The 20,546-nt window shown below is 32.5% G+C and overlaps 3 protein-coding genes across 3 annotated transcripts; 1 reads left to right on the top strand and 2 right to left on the bottom strand.

Moving 5' to 3' along the window:
- Nucleotides 1-317: 317 nt before the first annotated feature.
- Nucleotides 318-5,198, bottom strand: LOC106111136. Its single transcript, XM_013293127.1, has 5 exons — nt 5,036-5,198; nt 3,419-3,659; nt 1,761-1,900; nt 1,329-1,472; nt 318-995 (listed from the first exon to the last, which is right to left on the bottom strand). Exons 1-5 carry the CDS (start codon nt 5,091-5,093, stop codon nt 832-834), a joined length of 747 nt encoding a protein of 248 aa, XP_013148581.1. The 5' UTR covers nt 5,094-5,198; the 3' UTR covers nt 318-831.
- Nucleotides 5,199-7,918: 2,720 nt separating this feature from the next.
- LOC106111138 (protein takeout-like) lies at nt 7,919-17,919 on the bottom strand. The gene is made up of 5 exons (XM_013293129.1): nt 17,763-17,919; nt 15,163-15,254; nt 12,330-12,478; nt 10,747-10,880; nt 7,919-9,013 (listed from the first exon to the last, which is right to left on the bottom strand). Exons 1-5 carry the CDS (start codon nt 17,812-17,814, stop codon nt 8,715-8,717), a joined length of 726 nt encoding a protein of 241 aa, XP_013148583.1. The 5' UTR covers nt 17,815-17,919; the 3' UTR covers nt 7,919-8,714.
- Nucleotides 13,561-15,145, top strand: LOC106111132. Its single transcript, XM_013293122.1, has 2 exons — nt 13,561-13,925; nt 14,162-15,145. The coding sequence occupies exons 1-2, from the start codon at nt 13,854-13,856 to the stop codon at nt 14,999-15,001; spliced, it is 912 nt and encodes a 303-aa protein (XP_013148576.1). The 5' UTR covers nt 13,561-13,853; the 3' UTR covers nt 15,002-15,145.
- Nucleotides 17,920-20,546: the final 2,627 nt, after the last annotated feature.

The following is a 20,546-nucleotide window of genomic DNA, read 5'->3' as shown; positions in this document are numbered from 1 at the left end:
TTGAGTCTGTCGAAGAAAATCTTATACTCCTTATATGACAACAGTGTTCACATATAATGTAAAGGAGAGATAGATCTGTACATTTACTTGAAAATCAGGACATAATACATAATTGTGATTTTTCTGCGAAGACTCAAAAAAATTACAGCGTTAAAGCTGTTTTCTTAGTCTCTATAAGGTTATAACTAAACTAGAATAGAAATAAATACTTTTTATAACTAGCGTAGCGAAAAAAACTTAGGTTACACAATGATAATACTCGTAGGAACGTTTAAACGAAACCACAAATTCAATAAATATTTTTATTACATTTACATTTAATGTACTTAATTTAATAATAAATCACAAAAGAAATACTTTATACTTAAAACAATTTGTAATTAATACAGCATTTAGGATAATTGTAAAAAAATACGTACTATTTATATTACCTTATTCACAAACATCACTGAACTTAAACCTTATATAATATATTGAAAACTTATAAGTACTGTAAAATTGTAGAAATCCTGAACTATAAAAATAAGGAACAAAATACTAAAAAAGTCCACAGGCGTGAGGACTCAATGCCAACTTGCTGTTAGTGTAGCAAAAATAAAAGTGTTTAAAATATACATTTTGTCCTATATTATTTTCATATATTTTTGGCTCTTTTCCAACAGATTTTAACTATCATAGTCTTAAATAAAAAGGTTTTAACCAATGATATCTTAATCCGAGTGATACTTGAGCGATACACAAATCTACACTTAAGTTTAAACCCAACACGTTCAGAGCCACCAACTCCTTACATCAGTACGTGAAAATCTAAGAGTTATTGAGTTTGCCAAATTACGACGCGTTTTCGTCATGTAAAATATCCTTCAATGGTATACCGCCAAGTATTTTGTTCAGGAATGCCTTCAGCACAGCGGCCGAGGTCTCCTCTATCAGCGGGTTCAATATGTCGAGCACAATACCCGGACTGGCGTTGAAGAAAGTCGCTGCTGATGTTGCTGAAAACATTAATAAATTCATTTGTAATTTTTTTATTTAACTAAATCCTACTTCTTAGTGATATTATAAATGCGAACGTTAAGATGAATGGATGTTAGGGTTTACAGCCTAAGCTGGTTAACGGATCTTGATCACATTTGGCCTTGATGTAGAGGATAGTCTGGAAGAACAAATAGGCTACTTATTTCGTTTTTTTTTAATAGCTAGTACTTTACAATGCCTATTAAATTAATATACGTCTATAAAATTATTATGAATCTCAACTATTACACATCATAATCAACGTATGTGCATTTTGTTTAATGTAACAGTAATGATTGTAGGTCACTCACCCGCAGCGGGACTATCAGAATCTACCAGCGCTATGTGACCGTGACCGATCTTTACTTTTGTGATAATTTTATCCGCTTGGAGATACTCGATGTTGTCTTTTACGATTGGCTTCGCAAGTCCCTTCGCTACTACGTATATTCCAGCTGAAAAAATGAGCAATTGTGAGACCAGATATAAACTGCATTTTATGGAGTATATATAGGAATTTAATGATAATTCATCTCTATTCTATCAATGTTTGTGACATACTGTATGTCTACTTTTGGTTGTTCGTTAGAACACAGCGCTATGAACCCTTGTTCATGTTGTGTACTGCAATGTATTGGAACGAATAGAGGCGATAATGTTTTATCAAACTATGAACCTTAAAAGTAGAGTTAACAAGCACAAAACCAAATTAAAAATTATATCTACGTCATTATAATACATACTGAAGTTGCCCCTAAGCTTGCCCTTGCCGTTGATATCCACAGTCAGAATGCGCGAGCCGCGCACATCGTATTCACCCGCCACGATCAGTTTAGGAATCGACAGCCTCACCTCCGCTAAGTATTTGTTGTTCAAATTCAATCTGAAATTAAAAGAAAAAGAACAATTAGTATAGTGTTCTGGTTTTGCGAAAGATGGCGCTATACTTTATTGACTAAGTTAATTTGTACAACTTTAGAAATACAATACAATTAAAAAATCAATTCAGACCTTAGTTTACTTCTAACTTCTAAGCCACTTATTATGTTAACGTGGATTGAATACTTAAGTATGTAAGAATGCCCTTAACGTAACGCAATTTGTGCCCAGTACGAGATTTCATGACTAAAAATGATGTCAAGGCGCAGATTTTCCACTTAACCTCTGTTTATAAAATAAACTTTGGTAGATGTGTATTTAGTGCATCAAACAAACGTTAAAACTAATATTGATTTAAAGTGTATTTCCAGATATTTACACTACAGATAACTTTAAAGTAAAATCTTGTTTATGGTAGATTTTAAATTGTATTACAGACTAAAATAATAGTTTACGGTAAGCATTTTTGTCTCGAAATCAAATATCTAACTATACCTAATATTAAATGCATTACAAAAAAGTTAACTGTCGATGCATGAATTGAAAGTGTTATCTATGCTTTGTTACAAAAGGCAAGGACCGAAAAAAAAATTGTCACAACATACTTAATGTAAATAAGTACTGTAATTTAATATTCTGTATACAGAATACACAGTCATGGTGGTCCAAATGAAACACGACACTCATACAAATGACGTTATTTTTTTTTTATAACATTCATACAACAACAAGGAAGTTGCTGCATTATTTAAAAAAAATTAACGACCAATGTTATTGATGCGAATACTAGACTCTATTTGTTAATCACTGAAATATTGAACTTAGAGCTTTTTCAGTTTTAAACTTTTTTAAGTTATCATTTTTTATACACATATAGTCCAATATTAAACATTATTAGGCCAAATATCTTTGTTTGACATCGTAATGGTTTTTTAACGTCATGTTAGTGTTCAAGTTAGGTTACCGGGTAAGCATAAAAAGAACACTGGCCACTATTTAAAAGGCACTGAGTGATGTAACGGAATGAAATTCCAATAAACATTATGTTGGTGAAACCTCTGTAACCAACGAGTTATTGGCGCATAACCAAATGTGTGTTAGGAAATTATGGAAGCAAAATACAATTTGATAGAAGATAGTGTGTCAGATTTGAGTTGGAAATACTAAAAAAAATGTACGTTCCAATATATGTATTTATTAAAACTCTCTTAGTTATGTTTTCGCACAAACAGGCTGCAAATTAAAAAAACATTTGCGTCTGAAGGAAGTGGTAATCCTTAAGCGCCAATAGCCTAATTGTTAGGGGTACGGATTTCTGATTAAATGGTCGAAGGTTCGAATCCTGCCATTCGACTATTGTCATAAACCATATCCTTGCATCAGCCTAGAGCTTAGTTGGAATGGCAAAATAAATATTATAGTCAATTAACAAAAACCTACTAATATAAAAAAAATAGACAGTTCATGTTGACTAGTTTGCTAATAGCATTTGAGAAACACTTAAAAACATATGACAACTTACTTGAATTTTTCAATCTTGAAATTAGAACCACCCAAAGCCTTCATGTTTCTGAGATTAGCTTTCAGTCGAAGGTTCGATGCGGTCCTGTCTAATTTCAACGTGGGGACTGTGAAGGGGTCTAGAGCGGGTATATTCACTTCTGGGATACCTCCCTTTAACCTCGGCCTCATAGCCTCCACAGCGTCTAAAACGCATTTCTCTATTTGCGGGTCACTCTTCTTGCAATGCGGGAAATAATCAGCTGTGAAAAACAAAAGTTTATTTTTAAATCTTTTTACAAAACTATTTTAACACAATTTGTTTCAATTAAAAACTTCTATAAGTATTCAAAATACAAAAGGCAACTTTACTAAAGGCGGAAATACTTTAGCTGTCAATTGGCATAGACATGTATGTCATTTATAGCATTTCTAAAATATCGATCAGATGTATGCATAAATTCAATTATTGTTTTTAATATTAAACGTTTAGATAAATAATTTTTCGTTACTACTAAAACCCATTATAGTTTTGTATTAAACTAAATAAAAACGATTAACAGATTTCTTATCAGATTCAAATCCAATTTAAATTTCATGTCAACTTTATTCGCTATTTGAATATGACCTTGAACTTAATAATTTGTCACGTTTATTATTTTCAATGTACATGCAAGCGAAATAAAGTAATAAAGATAATGACGTTAAAAGTTACTCCACTCTACTCTAAATATATTCTACTGCCACTTGAATATTAAACAAATTAAAAGCCCATAAACTCTTTGAATATATTAAAAAAACAACTAAGTAGCAAATATTTCGCACACCTTCCACAAGAGGGAACTTAGAACTCGAAATCATTTACTTTACTGATTTCGAGTTCTAAGTTCTGTTCTGTTCTGAAATGTTTTAACATTATTGTTTAGATACTGTTTTTAAGAGTAAGTAAATGACGAGATGTGTAATTGATTCGTATGATTAACATAATCAGTCTTAAAAATAAACGCGATAAAAGTTAAACTTAGGAACAAACTGAGTATAAGCAAATATTTGTACAAATTTAGCTTATACTCAGTTTATTCCTAAGTTTAACTTTATACCGCGTTTATTTGTAAGGCTGAATAGATTTAGTTATACACTTTCCGAGTATCCGAAAAGCATCAATTTTCACGTTGCTTTATACGAGTATCTTGTACATTACGACATTATGAAAGTACATTTAAACCGTGTAATAGACGCAGTACTCGTAAGCACATAGATATGTTCAAGTCCTGAGAACTATTCGGTATTCATATTCACGTAATCTATAGGAAGTTTTAACCGGTCTAAAAGTTTCTTAATATTTATATTATTTATCTAAATTGTTTACGAGTAATTTAACAATGATAGTGAAAATATATTTCAAGTTCAAATCGCGAAATTTTCAGACAAAATTAAACGCAACGCCGAACTCTTCCAATTACGATACTGGCCTAGATCGTGCGGCTTAATTTTAAACATTTGTTTGGCTTAAAGGTAAATAGTTGTAATACAACAATCACTTCATACTAAAATACTGAAAAAAACCTTTAGTAATAAGGCATAGCAAGGTCAATTTTATGCTTTAAACTACACTCCTAGAAACAAAATAAAAACTTACGGACATCCCCGTAAACACAGGACGCGATTGCGATAAAAACAAATATTAACACCTTCATTATTAAAACAATTAGTTAACAAATTTAATTTAAAACAATTTATCGAATAAAATCGAAAGTGAAACAAGCGCGTTCTCGTACCGGTTGTCTGAAAGCGAATGTGCGCTCCCGCCAAAATAACCGATATTTGTACTAAAAGAGACAGTACGCACCGGGCCCAATATTACGCAATTACAGGAAAAAAGACTTCAAAAATATGGGATTATACGAAAACCAACTTCCGTATTAAAGAATAGGCAAGGAATAAACAAGATTCTAAAACAACTTACCATGCTTACAGGCTCTGTATTCAAACGTTAATGTATCCAACATTTTTGTAACGTACGTATCACAAAATAAAACATATAATTTATTTTACCTACCTAACCAAATATTATAATAGTTTTATTATTTAACTGTTCTATTCGCCTGTTTTCATTTCACATTGCTTCCAGTAACATTATTCCTGCCAAAGTTCAACAACTGGTTCAGATCAGAGTTCTGGAACAGATAACTTCAAGAGTATAACTACCTGAATTCTAAAAAATATATTAGATTATTACTTTTTAAAAGTTGGTTCTGGTTGGTCTGTAAAATTTTAACTTTCTGTACCAAGCAATTGGATCTGATTATAAACAAAATCGAAACGAAACGGGAACATTATTATTTTTCAGCTTATAAGGCCATATATAATTATACTTCACGGCAAAACATAAAAACGAGGAAACGATTCTTAATAAAAAAAATCAAATGGCCTAATAAACTTGACAAATGCATTGTTTTATTATTATTTAAGCTTTAGTTATACTGACAATACAAAGACAAGAAAACTGTTCAGAACCTCTAACTTATATGGGAAAATAATGTAAATTAGAGGAGAGAATTGGTACTTATTCAACTGCTAAATACGATCTAAAATTGGTTGTTTAAACAATACTTCTCACGCTTTGCAATCTAATCTATGATAAATATATCGTGAGAAAAGCCTTAGCAAATCAAAGCTTAGCCAATAATTATGCGGTAGTTTGTGACTCGGATTATTTCGAAAAGCAAGTTCAAGAAAAAACATTATAAGTTTTCTAAGTAAATTTGTACTTATCATACTAATCATACTAATATTATAAATGCGAAAGTTTAAATGGTAGGATGGATGGATGGATGTTTGTTAGACTTTGTAGCCTTAACGGCTGAACGAATCTGGATGAAATTTGGCATAGATGTAGTGCAGAGTATGGAAGAACACATAGGCTACTCACTTTTGTTTTTGTTTTTTTTAATACCACCCGGGCGAAAGCTAGTAATAATATAGTTTTGCTAAGCCAGTAAAGTTATGATTTCTTATATCATACCAATTAATTAAATCTTCGAACTAGTTAACTTAACCTTAACCTTTAAAATTAAAATAAAACGTAATTGACGTCAAGAACTAAATATTTTTCCATTGTTTGCATTCGAAAATAGTAAACAAATTGCAACCTATAAATCGAAAAGAAATAAAAACGGACCGTAAACGAATAAAATTAAAAAACAAAACAAGTAGTGCACCGAAGTGTATTTCCGTGACGTATTACATAAAAATGGAGGGTAACCGCAGCGGCTGCGGTCCACTACGGTTGCGTAAAATGGCGCACTATTATCTCACGGCTAACAGAATTCGGAAGCGTTACGTGCATTCATGTGGACCAAACTACGATCGGCTGTTAAAGATCTCAATTTTTATTGTAAACTAGGTCATCTTTAGTATTGAACTATATGCTGAAATGTAACGCTAAAACTATGGTAGTTCTTTGGAAGATTTTTACAGACGGGGATCTTTTTATTTCTTATTTAATGGTTTCTTAAGTTTTAAATGATGAATCATGATGATAATGAATGACGCCTAAAGCTCGTCAGACAAAACAAAAAAAAATAATATATTTTCTACACGCTCATATTTTGTGAGATGATGCCTCTCCATAGAATCGTTCGTAGATCTCGCGCTGGCTTCTTTCTGACCTTTTCTATGAGGTAACTATAGCCTAAAACCAGCGAACAATTATAAACAAAATAAGCGATCTCATTCAGTTTTTTTTGTCGATAAGTGTTACTTTACTTGTAATTGTACTTGTATTTGTATTTTAAAATTATTGCATTCCATATTATTATCAACTTTTTGTCACGAAAAAGGTAAATAAAAAATTTTGCTACTAGAGGCTTCGAGTTGTGTCTTGGTCTCTCAAGTTTTTACTTGACATTTGATGCACTAAGACGAAAAAAAGGATAATATTGGTATTACCAATATTGCACAATTACTTAAACATTGTAGTGGACTTTTAATTGAACACGATCATTAAACAAGTATTCACATGCCCTATGAATACAAATAAAAAATGATGTTACAGTCCGGGGTTTTTCCTTTTGTGCCTACTCGAATGCCAATTTATTTATTGATATCTTTATGTATAGAATGATCTATTTAATAAGCATTTTTAAAGCATCTGTTATCAATTAAATTTTACACGAATTGTAATGAAATAATTATTAATAGTTCGTCAATTGAGCTTGAATCTTAAACTCGTCCTACAGTGTACAACTCTACAGTAGGTTGTCATCACTACCCTTTATATTTACAAAAGGTTGACAAAGAATATACTGCTCTTCAATACATCTCTATTAAATATTAATTCACTCCCTGAAGCATATCATCTTTTACACAATCAATCGATATTTACTTTGGTCCTTTACCTTTGTTTCTAAAAATTAAGCTGTCTTACTATGTATAGAAATAAATAAATTTTCTTTTAATTTTCAAAACATCTATATTTAATTAATCATATAATACAGTATTAAGTTAAACGAATTGTTAAACTAATCCAAATGTAATCTTTTGCTAAAAATCATAAATATTTCGTTTGAAAAATTTAACATACTAAAATAATGCAATTGACAGAAAAACATAAATTTACAGAACCAATCGTGGCAATTTTTAATTTTAAAATGAAGGTACATTCAAAACAATTACGGCTGTAATACACATTTAGATATATTAGTCTAGACTCAGCTATAAACTACAAATAAATCAAACTAATTTAATATTAAAATAAAATTTTAGACTTATCATCATTAGAGGACAATTTTTAAACATAATTTTCCACAACATTTTTGATGGTTACTATATTCGTAATTATTATCACATTTAGAAATAAAAAAAAAACTTATGTTTTTATTCACAAAACCAATAAAAAAATAAATACAAAATGAAACTATTGTTTCATTTAAATTCTGGAATGACAGAACTGACAAAGAGAAATTTAAAAAAAAAACATACTATGTCTCTATGGTTTACACAATAACGCCATTACAAAATAATTAATAATTTACTTCTCACTTGGATACATTAAGCTTTAAGTTATTCATGAAATGTCGAATAAATTGTCATTTGGTCTCCGTTCTTATGCCTGGTTACGCTGTATACATTTTTTTTAATAAAACATACAATCCACACAGAATTGAGAACCTTATCCTTTTTGGAAGTCGGTTCAAAAATAACGTAAGCTCCAAGAATTAAAGATCAAACAAATAATTGTGACAATTGTTTTTTAAATAAACACACACAAAAAATATATAATCACACATTATCTAAACTATGAAGTTAAACTCAAATCAAGGAAACAGTTCTTTGTACGTGAATTTTGATGTTATTTTATTCGCCATTTCCGTGAAGAGATCCGCAAGGCTACGTTCTAGGACCGGACTTATTTCTTGTAGGAATACTTGAGAGTTTTCATTGATGACCCTGTTTGTAGCTGGTCCCAGGATCGGATCACCGTCGAAGAGGTTCGTCAGGTATATTGAAGATTCTCCGACGCGAAGCTTCACTTTGAAAGGATCGAATGTCAAATATTCGTCATCTCCACGCTTCTCCTTATGTCCTCTCATAGTCACGTTGCAAGCGTAATCCTCTGTAATTAAAAAAGAACACTATTTAGAAAACTGGCTGTCCTTAAAGAGATTCAAAAATACAAAGAGTAGGCAAAATTGACAGTTCAATTAAGACATTTTTCACATAAGCGGCACTAACATTATTTATTAAAAGAAATCCCCAAAAGTACATATAATATTGTTGAGGCACTGTTAAGTTTCTTTTATAACGAAAGATGGAGCTTATTATAATTTTGTAAACATGTCACACGAGGACTTAGTACCTTTCCGAGAAAGTACCGGTGAAAACATTTTGTTCACTATGTCTATTAATTTTTAAACATCTTTGACTGTCTCATTATTCACAATGCCTAAATTCTAATTACGTTTACAAATGTAACCGCCATTTATTGCCTTTGTAAATCATGATTAAAACGATACAAAATTTACACGTGGTCGATAATTGTTTTATAATACACACAGTAAACAAAAACAGAACGCTTACGTTGTAAAATACTAGAGTCGGTTATTCAGTGCTACGTAACAGCAGGCCGATTAACACACATTCCTTCACCTACTGAGCGCGGGCTGCTTCGACCCGACATCCATATCTCGATTGTTCGAATACTACTTACAAGGACAATATCTATTTAATTTAATAAATTAACATTATACAGTCTGATGTATTCCTATTCATAAAGCCAGTTATAAAATAAAATTATTTGTGACTTATTTTACCAATGGTCAATAGTCAAGTGCACTAAAAGCGGTCGCCACAGGACCGACAATCGATGGAGGACGACTACTTTCAGCAATTAAGCTAGTAATTATGAAATTGACCAATAAATCTGTATTTTTATTTCATCATTTCTTTTATCTATTTTTTTATTAATACATACAAAAGTTTTATAAGATGTATTAGTAGTTGGAAACATTCTGTCACGGCCAAAAGATATTCTAAAGTACATATGTTAATAAGACAGTACAGCTAAGTATTATTAAAATCAATCAAATCTATTGATTTGTAGTACTATTAAGTCGAATGCAACAGAGTGTACACTAGCCTGCTACCTGGGAGATGCATGCGGCGGTGACGAAACTATGAAGAAATAACTCGCACAGCTGTTCATTACATAGTTTAACTAACAATTGTTGCAACATTTCAATGGAAATTGTTCAATAATAAAATAATTTAACTACCATTGGATTGAAAAATAAAAACTTAAGGGCAATGTATGTTTAAGATGAACTGTAACTTCATCAAAGGATTTGATTTAAAATGAAGTAATTCATAAATCACTATCTTATCTATTCCCTGATTCACTAGATTAGAAAAAGGAGGAGCTAGAATGAGATTTACAATTTCCAATAACTTTCCCTTAACTTAAAGTATATTCTAGGTGGTCAGTTATAACTAAAGACGCCTTTATATTCAAAAAAAAGCTAGAGTATATCACTTAATTTTTACGAAAGAGAAAATGAGTCATTTCTCATATATACATTACTAGCTGTTCCCGTGCGGCTTCATCCGCATGAAATTATGAATTTTTTTCAACTTATGGCCTCTTTCCCACATTAGGGTTTTTATCCAAAATATTTACCCCCTAAGTTTAATGGCGTGAAAATATATAGCCTAAAGCGTGACGTAAGTGTAGGGCTTTTTATTAAAAAAAGAATTATTTAGAAATATGCTGTGATCGCTGACATCTTAGGCAACAAAGAAGTGTGTGTTTACGCTTTATTATAATAGTATAGATTTACTACATATACTTACTGAAGGAGCCGGTGATGTTCCCGCGGCCCTGCAGGCGGAGCAGCAGTACCTGGATGTCCATCTTGTATTTGCCGTTGAAGTCCAGCCGCGGCAGCAGTAGCTTGAAGTCGAACCGATTGTTGTCCAAATCTGACCTGGAATTACTCAATAAAACACTTAAGTAGGTGCTAGATTGGTCATTAAAGTCTAGACTAACAGGAATTGATTGATTTACGATGGTAAATTTAGATTAAATTCGTATAAAGTACTAAGTTATGTTGTTAAGTAGTAAGTAATTTAAGCTGTCTATAATCTTTGTGTTTTATATCTAAAAATAAATGTTTTGTCTACTGCAAGCTATTAATTACAGTTTAATGTTATTAAATCTAGTTACTACTAAACTATGGGGCATTTATTTTTGCTCTTTGGCATTTGGAAACAAGACTGTTCTGCGAACTCAAATCTATACAAATAACATTTAGCGTGCAATAATTTATAAACGTCTTATCTGTTTGTCGTTCAAGGAACTATACGAAGCACGAACCCTACATAATTAGTACCAGTCGATAAAAACTTCAAAATAAACCGATAATAATATTGTCTCAATCAGTATTCTATACATTTTCAAGGTAACACATAAGTTGAACTTAAATGATGGTAATCTATCGACTTACATGCCATGTAAATGATTTACAAATCGCGGATTATACGCCGACTACACGACTACGTGCAAGGAATCTAATGATGTATACTCTATCTGAATAAACAGCATATAATGTAATTTTATTAATTTTAAAAGAATAACGTTGTTAAAATATAGTGTTCGTAGTATTATGCTCACGAACTAATACTAGGTTTCCGAAGTTTTTATTACCTAGTGATTCATTCATTAGGTCGAACTAATTTTCAACCGAGTTAAACTCAAGTTACGTAGTTTGGAAACTCATTTTATGAAGTTATCAAACTAAGTACACTAAAAAATGGTTAAAAGTAGCTGGGAAACCGGCCATAAATGTAAAAAATACAACCTAACATAAGGCAAGAAGGTTAGAATAAGTCTAAGACGAGATCGAAACTTTAGAATTATTAATTCAATCGTCAGATTATGTAAGATTATGTAGAGTTGGATTTGAAAAGTTATACTTACAGAATATTAAAAGCAATATTGTTATCAAAAATGTTTTTTTTTTAACTGGGGACTGTATTTTGTTAGTTTCCCGAATGCTGTTTGCAGATAATTGTTATTGTTTTACGTTATGTGTTGTTGTGTAATTGTAACAATCGACCACTTCTCACGTAGTACCCGCAAATTAGCTATCAGAATTTGTCACACATATTTTATAACACGTCTGATTGTAACACAAATAATACTTCGCGCACACTGGACTAAACAATTAATTTTATATGTTTTTCATTGTAAAAACTACTAAAAACCCTTTGAATTACGATATTCATGAAATTAAAAATGTGCTTGGAGTAAAAAGGAACTTAATGTTTTGTATTTTCATTTCTTACATAATTCTTCCGATTGAAAAAATCTAATATAATTTTTTCACAAAAATATAAATAATTATCAAGTTTCATAAAATTAACATGAATCTTACTTTAGCTCCTCAATGATGAAGTTACTGGGACCTCTGACTTTGACGTCATTAACGACTGCAGTAAGCTTGGCGCCCTGCGGCCCCCGGGCGAGCGCAATCTGGCCTAGGCTGAGCGGCTCTATGCCGGGCACGTCCAGTTCGGGAATACCCTGAAATATATGACAACCAGGTGAAATCGATGGTTATTCTCCTTTGATTAGTACATTTTCAATTTTTTTTGTAAGAGGGACATTACTAACACCAGAGGAACTGCAGATCTGTTGCCAAACTTTGTGAAAAATGTACTTACTGAGACTAAGAAAGGCTTCTACAAACAACAAACAGAAAATCTGTGACAATTATTCTCACAACCTAGTCGAGAGTCGTCGCAAAATCTTTCTCTGAAAGCATTATTTCAAAAGCTATCGAGAACGTAAGCTCTTTGGTAACAAAACGGTCAGTAGGTCGCTGATGAAATGTTGATGCTTTACGCTGCGTTTACAATATGCAGATCGTAAATACGAGACAAATGAGTGAAGGATATTTGAGATATAGATTATTTTTGAAATGTCATCGCTTTTTGTTTAATTTCCCGCCTTCCAGCATCTTGACATACAATCTGTCTGATTATTACGAAACTTACTTGACATTGACATAGATTTTTTACAAACAAATCGTACAAAACTTGACGAATTATTAAAACTTTTATTGATTATTATTATTCTTCTATGTGCAGGGGACTAGTGTCCTAACTAATGTGGCGTTCGACAGATCACTGTGGGTTCCCCTGACAGTTCATGTATGCCTTTCATCCAGATCCACGCAGCCGTTTTGGATATCTTCTATTTAACATCCATCTATCCACACTTTAGTGAGAAAGATAGTATGATTTTACGATATTTCAAACAACATGTTGGCAATAATGATATCAATAAATCAGTAAACATAATTCAAACAAACCTTCATTACAAGCTTTGGAAATATTGGATATTATGTAATATCCAATAATACGCAGTAATTACAATTTTTTGTAACAACGCCAATTGTAATTACAAGCTAAAAGTACGAGGATATCCTATTATGGCAATTTATGGAAACTAAACGCATGTTACATGAACTACATTTTGCAATAATAACCTCGCTAATTATTAGAAGCTGTTATTTACATTGTTTATAAGCAATACAAAAAAAAATCGTGTATTAATCTTTTTAAATTACTTTTTCTAAATAAAACAAAACACAGGCGCAGAAACAAACAGATAATACATGTGCGTCATTTGCCACCGTGTCATATATGACGACTTATTAAAACTAAATTTCTATCTTTTAGCATAAACATATTCAAAGGATTTGCACCGTTATTTATTAGTTTTTAACGCTTACATTACGTTAAGCAGTTTGAATAATTTTTATCTGCAAGCTTTAAAATAAAGCAATACGTGCCTTCACGGGTGTCGATAAGAAAATTAACAATGAATTAAAGAGCAATGACGAGGACCTGAACGATTCAACTGCATCGTATAAAAGGAATGGAGTGCATTTTGTATGGGATTGTTTGCTCTAAATATGGACCGGCATCAAGTGGCACTGTGTGTTACCTTGGCGCTTTTCTTGCAGGTAAGATTGAATTTTATATAAATTCTTTATTCAAATAAATTGTTGCTTTGATTTTTTAAACATAAATATATGTTCATGTAACGAAGAAAAATTATTCCATAAATGTTTGTAAATATAAACTTTTATAATAGACTGCTCAAATAGAGAATAATTCGAACAAAAATTAAATTAAAAATGTAGTTAAAAAGTGTAATTAAAAGTTGAAATAAAGAAATCAGTTATTGTTATTTTTTTAGATATTAGAGATTCAGGCCAGCGAATGTAATAAAAGGACAACTTTTATACAAATAAGAATACCACAGAAGACAAATGTAGCCGTCAAGTATCCAAAAGAAATAGATCCTGTACAATTCGTACCATTCCCTTACAATCCCTCGGGATCTGGATGTATGAAATGTCAGGGAACGATGTGCACGACATGTGTTTACACCAAAAAATCACAACCATCTACAAATGTTCACGCAAGAAAAACAAACATCATTATAGATATTAAAGGAACAAAACGATTCAACGAAAGTGTTGTAGAAGCTGATAGTTCGTATAATGATAGCTCTGCGAAAGTAGATGGAACAATTGTCGGGATATATGACAGAACATCAGCAGCCAGCGAGAGTGGTGCGACAGCCAGATCCGGTGACAATGGTAATTCATCAGCTGTAGTTGCTTCTGGTACTGCACTATCTCAAAGCGATATTCTAGCTGCAATTGACGAGGAAGAGGTCAATAAAATCGATGGTAGTAAATCTCACGTGGAAGATGTATACGTGTTAAGTGAAGACATTTCTACAGCTAATGCGAATAGTACATCTGCGAGTGACGGTGAAGTCAAAAATGATACTTCATCAGACACAGGTAAACAAACAGATGGAAGTCAATCATCTACAACGATAGTCGAAAAGGATTCGAGCAGTACGGTAGTAGTTCCAGCAGATCCTGCGAGTAGTGTGACGACAAACGATTCTAGTCAACCAGCAATCTCTGGCAATGATAGTGCAGCACCGAAACCTGATGCAAGCTCTATTCCTGGAAGCGATGCTTCTACCGTTGATAAGAAACCCGATAATACATCCACGTAATGCCTTGGCACATGAGTCTCTTAAACTTTCCATGCAAATTATTGTAAATAAGAAGATAACCAACAAAACCATATATTTTGTATTTACTAGCCTTGTAAGTTAACGAACAAACTGAAATAAAAATTATATTATTATCGCAATCTATTGGAATGTTTTTTTACCTTAATCATTTTTGGGCGCAGCTCTTCTACGGAATTCATGATGCATTTGTCCACATTAGGATCATTTCGCTGGCATACTTTTATGTAGGACGCTGAAAAAAGAACAAAATTGTGTCATTAGTAAAACAATTAATAAATGAAGGTATAATTACTAATAATTAATAGTATTAATTAATTAATTAATAGAAAAAAGTAGTTTAAACTTAAAACTGAATATGCGCTTTAAGTCGATTTGTCATCAGTTAATTTATTAATTCTTTTTATTAATTTTAATTCATCACAACTGTAGTAACCTTCAAAGCAAGCCTTACTCAACAACAAATATATCAAATTTGATCAATTTTGTTTACATAATACGAGTAGTATACAAGTAAACCAGTCGTAGGGTTGCCACTTTCGCTGAATGAGAACAAGACCAGCCGGGTGTTGATTATATCATAGATTTAAATTAACGTAATCACGATTCACGTTGTAAATAGAAACAACGGCTGGATGGCAACTAAATCGTTGTTTTCAACTATTTAAAGAAATTTACTATAATATTGTTGTAATAAAAATGTGGTGATAAATATTCAATAATTATGTTATGTGTTTGAAATTCTCCAATCCAAGACATCCAAACATGTTCAAAAAAAGTACCTAGCCGCCTAACAAATAACGGTAATGTCATGAAGTTTTAACATATAATTGCCGAATTGTCCGTTTACAATTGCGTTACATGTAAACATAAAAAAGATAAACACAATTGACCTCAGCGGTTAGGATTACATTGAAAAATAAAGACAAACATCTAGGAAATTTAGACCAAGGTCAAAGATTGTACACAACTAACATAAACTTACATGCTTTAACTTGCAGTTTTTATTTATTTTTTAGTTAAGACTCTACATCTCTAATTACGATTTTCATATACTAATAATGCAAAGAAGATAAATAATCTTTCAAATAACATAGAAAAAAGAAATTTAGAATTTACTATGTGTTTTGGACAGTAAACATAGAGTTTATTTCATTATCTAAGATCAATTCATTTTGTAAATACCACACTCAGGATAAATCACCCTTAGTGATCTATTAATAACTGAATATAGCTGTAAATAAACTATTAAAACTTCCGGATAGATCGATCGTTGCACGTGGAAGAGATCTTGTATGCAACCTTTCTACAGCACATATCGGGATTCATATCATTGGCTGCCGCAGTTAGTCTCACGTAATTGGATCCTATTAACAAGATTTCTATAAGTGTCGTCAGAAGATAGGAATTTCGAAAGAATTCGTATCTTATACAGAGTTAAGTTTCAGCTATGTACAATTATGACCATAGAAGTTGACTAATTAAGTCGATGAATTCTAAAAGGCAGTTTTTTTTAAATCATTGTACGGTTGAAAACAGTTAAGTATATCTATACTTCTTTACTAATATAATAAAGCGTAAACACACACTATTTTGTAGCGTAGGATAACAACAATCATAGCATATTTTTATATAATTCTTTCTTTAATAAAAATCCCTACACGTACAACATGCTTTAGGCTATATATTTTCACGCGATTAAACTAAGGGGGTAAGTAAATTAAAAAAAAAAAACATAATGTGGGAAAGGGCCCGTAAACTACAAGCTGCCAACATCAAGTCAGCAAGGTTGCCACGGTTTGTCATCATGACATGTTATTTTGACATTTGCAATTGAAAATTTGACAAGTGTAAACAATAAAGTATGTTTTTATAATTGAATGCAGATGAAGCCGCACGGGAACATCTAGTGAATACATAAACTGTTGTTGTAGCGAGTAAATTTGTAAGTTTTCTATTATTTTCTCAAGCACAAAAAAAAATTCTTTGCAGAATTTTGAACTGAAAAACACTCAGTTCGTACTCATATAAAGGAACTTTGTGATTATTTTCTTCTGTCTCGTTGGGTATTCCATAGTTAAGCAGTACTGGTGCAAGAGTAGTTCCAGGGCGCAAAGCATGTAGGGACGTAGACCACGGGCTGATAGTGCTAAAGCCGACCCTATAGTTGATCATAGTTAAGAGCCTATAACTAAGCTTTCATGGTGTTACTTAAATGTTTTCCTTATAATTCGTTTTAATTACACTAATTAAAGACAATAACTTTAAGTACTTATCAACTAATTTATTAAAGTTGTCCCATTTTTTATTCTTTTCAAAGCACGCATTCAAAATTAAATTAAAATTATTCTCAATTGTTAGTTTTTTGCATATCAAAATCATATTGTGGTAGAAAATTACTGACCTCTATATCAATTTTGGGCAGTACCCTACATGCATGTAAAAATGAAAACATACAAATACAAATTATACTGATTGTTATAAGTTGTCCATATATCTACAATCCATATTTAAAATTTTAAACACATCTGAAAAATATGCTTTCCTCACAGCTCAGCTGAAAAATATTTCGTGACGCGTTGAAATCTTATACTCTATCGAAGTCGTATCCGAAATGTTACAAATTTTTATATCAATTTTAAATCACTATGATAATTGAAATTGAACAATTGGTTGTTTTTGTTACACATAATTTTAAATAAATACTTTAACATTTTGATTGAACATACATAATAAAACTTACGTATATCAGCAGTAACTAATGGTAAAGCGATGAGAAGCACTGTCGATAACATGTTTAATGTTGCACAAACACGTATTACGATGTTCCGAGGGACCGGCCAGCCGGGGCGCGATGTCGGCTGCCACTGATACAAGCGCCAGCTACGAGCCGCGGGCTCTACCACGCTCTCCGCGGCTGCGCTAAGGACGCGCGTGAGTGGTCGTCAGCCCTTCTATTCTGGATCGCTCCTTGAATCGATTGCGATATCGATATTTGCGATTCGGTTCATTGGCACTTCAATAGCTTAAGATGTAGGGCGGTGATTGCAATTTCTTTTATACGTATGGTACGATACTGTGATGCATAGAAGTAAGGATTATTTATTTTATTCCGTCGTGTTTATATCTATAGTTAGTTTTTATAAAGTGTGGGATATATGAAAAAAAAGTAGTAAGTAATATGATTACTCAATTATTTTAATATCTAAAATTAATAATTGCCACTGCGAATTATCCTGTCATTGTGTATTGTAAATATTTTAGACTAAAATTATGTACGATATTTTCTATGTTATTTTAAATTCTATTACTTTTGTTTATTTAGTACTAAGTTATCAATAATAAATCGGGTATTGTGATTACCTAGATCCGCACATTGCATTCACTGGAAGGAAACTAAATGTCCTGGAAACGTGCCCGCAGCAAGCGGTGCAACCCCGGCGTCGCTCACGTGCTGCGCTTCCGCTCTGTGCCAACCTCCTTCGCTTAATGAAACTTGAACGTAAATTGCAAACTCTTAATTATGTGTTTTATATGTTAAATACTAATTTTAGCGTTTGTAGATGAAATCGCAATTACTGACTAGTGCAATTTAAATGAAGGTCGGAACATGTCACAATGAATTAAGTCAATTAAAAACATGACTTTTGCATGTTATATTCAATTTCTCGGTTTTCTTTTTACAAAGTTTTCGAACTCTTAGTTTAATAAAATGCTGAAGTAATGCTTCAAAAAATTTTATAATACGTCAAAACAACACCTTAATAGTTTTGAAGATTGTATATTCATTCTCGTTAACATTTTTTTTCTTTGATATATTTCATATAAAACTTCTGTCACGTAAAAATTAACAAGCTATCTCTCTTGTTTCCTCATCGTGATAAAAAAGCACTTTCTCGGTCTAAACATCCCTGACCTGGTATTAACAGCTGGCCTTTACGTAAAATGTTTTCGCAAATACTAAGCTTGGAATTAAAAACTAACAATAGTTTTTTTCTGTTAAATGTTATAGAAGTAAAACAAATTGAATAATCGGCAAAATTATCTAATTTATTTAGAACCAAAATATAATCTACATTTTATTGGATGTTTGATTTTTATTCTTAAAAAAGATTAATGAGGTCCTCGTACTATTTAAAATAATATTCAATTTATGTAACATTTTTATTAATAGCAAGTTGTAACAACATACGATTTTATACAGAATATAACTGCATTTTCAGAAATTATTACTTTTCAAGAAAACAGGGATAAATTAGATGAACTCGGGGGTTAGTCACGAATTCAAGGTAAAGTAATGTAAAGCCCAGTTTACATTATTTCCATAATGTAGGACAGTAGCGCTCAAAATCAGCAAAAAAACGCATAATGTGAACAAGTGGCATTAGTGAGTCCATACAGTACTAGTCAAGCCAACGCTACTGTCAAACTGTGCTGAATAAATACAAACAAGGGGGCATAACACCCCCGAACTTCGATCTCTGAGCTTTTGTGGCATATTGTCGGTATGACGGTGTGCCGGCATTGCGGCGTGGCGGTGTTTCGGCTTGCCGGCATGGCGGTGTGTCGGCAACGCGGGTCGCCTTGACCAGCAGGTTGCTTCACCGCCGCCGCTCGCCACCGCCTGTTCCGTAGGAAACTCACCTATCGTCGACATTCCAAACGCTATTACCACATTTTTGCCAATTACTCTCATCGTATACGTTAATTCAATAGAACAACGTACTGATAAAACATAATGTCATAGTAAATGAAAAATTTATTGATCATGCTCCATAATAAACTCTTTTATATCAATCTTTTAAACGCTGAGATACCTAACAGTGAGAGTACAGGGGTAGCATAGCATAACTTAGGACCTTAGGTAATTAAACTCGAGGTCTCCTTGCACATTATCACTATCATTTTTCTTTTACGAACATCATAACGTAGTGGCCACGTTATGGAGCCACGTGGTAGAGCCCGCTTTAACATCTCAGCACTAATGGGTCCGCTCGCCCCCAGTAATACCATGACCACACAGTAAACAGGCGTGAAGTGGAAGCAATTCCGCGTTTCGTCTGATGAGTGTGGTGCCGGAGGCCTAATTTTAGTCCCTTTCCCTTTCCACCCTTTTCTTAAGAGGAGTGGATGGGAAGGAAAAGTGGATTTGACGGTGCAGGAGACGTGTAGGAAGGGGAAATGTCCTCCTGGACGCAGGAGAGGAGAAGGAGTCGCACACAAAGATGTGTGCGACTCCTTCTCCGCCAATTAAGGGTAGGCAACGCATCTGCAATTACGGATGTTTATGGGCAGAGGTCGCTTTCCATTTCGGTGGATTCAGATTGCCGCTTGCTCGTTTGCCACCTTATATTATAAAAAAGGGTACTTTCAAATATGCGATACTGATTTCTTATTTGTAAATTTCTACAACAGAATACAACTCCGATTGAAATAAATGCAACAACATTACATCAATACAAATATTAATTGTACAACAATAACTTACCAATATAATGAAACTGCGAGCAAACATTGTTGCAACATG

This window comes from Papilio polytes, unplaced genomic scaffold (assembly GCF_000836215.1).
Source record: "Papilio polytes unplaced genomic scaffold, Ppol_1.0 DF824180.1, whole genome shotgun sequence".
NCBI classification, from domain to species: Eukaryota; Metazoa; Arthropoda; class Insecta; order Lepidoptera; family Papilionidae; genus Papilio; species Papilio polytes.
The sequence above is the reverse complement of the archived record's forward strand: the minus strand, read 5'-3'. Positions and strand labels throughout refer to the sequence as shown.